General features: G+C 39.5%; 1 protein-coding gene across 1 annotated transcript; it reads right to left on the bottom strand.

Annotated features, from left to right (window-relative positions):
- Positions 1-436: 436 nt before the first annotated feature.
- LOC114357497 (structural maintenance of chromosomes protein 3-like) lies at positions 437-1,470 on the bottom strand (the record flags this gene model as incomplete). The annotated part of the gene is made up of 3 exons (XM_028311111.1): positions 437-595; positions 1,067-1,213; positions 1,371-1,470. Coding segments are annotated over 3 exons (406 nt in total), but the record flags the coding sequence as incomplete, so codon positions are not given.
- Positions 1,471-1,834: the final 364 nt, after the last annotated feature.

Genomic DNA, 1,834 nt, shown 5'->3' with positions numbered 1-1,834 from the left:
CTAATATTATAAATGCGAAAGTTTGTATGGATGTCTGGATATTTGTTACTCTTTCACGCAAAAACTACTGAACGGATTTTGATGAAACTTTACGGTATTATCTAAATATATAAAAGGAGAAACTGACTGACTGACTGACAGATCAACGCACAGCCTAAACGGCTAAACGTAGGCACTTGAAATTTGGAAGGGACGTAGCTTAGGTACCGTAGAGGTGCACTAAGAAAGTAATTCCCGAAATTCCCACGGGAACGGGAATAAGCGGGAAAAACGGGATTCACGCGTACGAAGTCGCGGGCGGCCGCTAGTTGTTTATAACCCAGAATAACATATGGCTATAATTTATGACGATCTGTGACCAACTAAATTTCACGCGGGTGTAGCCGCGGGCAAAAGCTAGTATGTAATAAAGGTGTTTATTGATAAGTACACTTACATTATCATTGGGGTAGACCATGTCTCGGACTTGAAGACGGTTCAAAGGCATGAAGGTCACCTCCCCAGGTAGACTTTGCCGGTTCATCTCCTTCAGGATCTTGGTCCCTACAGTGTCTGACTCGACGATGTGGTGAAACAGACGGTTACCGGCTGTTACCTTTAAACGAGGTTTAGGTTAAGTTAGTAGAGAATTAAGTTAAATATTTATATATATATATATATATATATAGCTTGCAATAGCCAATTTGATGAGCTGTTTCAGGGCTATTTTTGGCTAATCTCTTATAGATTTCTAAACACAGCTACAGACAGGTATTTGAACACAAATTTCATCTGATATTAAAAGTAGGAACAAACTCAATCTATTTTACATAATAAGATGTATCGTACACATTTGCTAAGCGGCTATTCTAATTCAATGGAATCCTAATATCACTGCGACCGGTATCGATCTATTGTGATCAATCGTTTACAGTGTGTAATTTATACGATAAATTTTCGATTACTAATGCCCCGTTTTCACCATCAATCCCTAATTTTTAAGTGACCCCAGACACATAACAGAAATTTTGTTTTCATAGGGGTCACTTAATAATTAGGGACGGGCATAAGTGAATTTCATACTTACTTCTACCGCTGTGTAAATAGTCTTGTCGCAAGTGAAGTTTTCGATGACCGGCCCGTAGTATTGGGTGGCTATTTTGGCCCACTCTCCGCCACGTTCTTGGAATGTCTCAAGTACTTTTCTTACACTGTCTCTTCCGTTTAGGATTGGCTGAGAAATTAATAACATTTAATACATTCAAAGACTGACAATGTAGCAATATCTACATTACCAAAGTTTCTCAATTGAATCTTTATCAAAACATTATGTTAAGTAATGTGTTGTATTCAAAATATAGAGGAATTAAGTTTATCAAAATCCAGTTTACCTTTCCGGCCATAGAGCGAAGAGCTTGATCCGCTTTGGCCAAATCTTCTTTCAATGACGACAGATTTTGCGTCAGCGTAGTTTCCTTGCGCCAAAGTTCGCTAAAAATCAAAATACAATGTGAGACAATCATTGTAATAAGGACTACTATGTTTGCATTCAACAACAGTTGGCGCCACTAGCGATTAAAACCATGTCACTTGCGAGGCTTTGACAGTGGCGCCAACTGATGAACGCTTAGGCGATAAGACAATCGTATTTATTCAAAAGTTGGCGAGTTTTACTTGCTAACCTTTCTACTACTGGTGCCAACTGCAGAGGAAGGCTATTAACCGATTCGTTAGTTGAGGCGCTGTCAAGTAAGCTGTCACTCACTAGTAGCTATTGCAGTGGCGCCAACTATGAGGCTTTTAGGGGTGTACTTTATTTACCAGTTTGGCAGTTTGGCCAGGCCTGTTCATCTCC

This window comes from Ostrinia furnacalis, unplaced genomic scaffold, assembly GCF_004193835.3.
Source record: "Ostrinia furnacalis isolate ACB-3 unplaced genomic scaffold, ASM419383v2 OfSCF3185, whole genome shotgun sequence".
Lineage (NCBI taxonomy): Eukaryota > Metazoa > Arthropoda > Insecta > Lepidoptera > Crambidae > Ostrinia > Ostrinia furnacalis.
The sequence above is the reverse complement of the archived record's forward strand: the minus strand, read 5'-3'. Positions and strand labels throughout refer to the sequence as shown.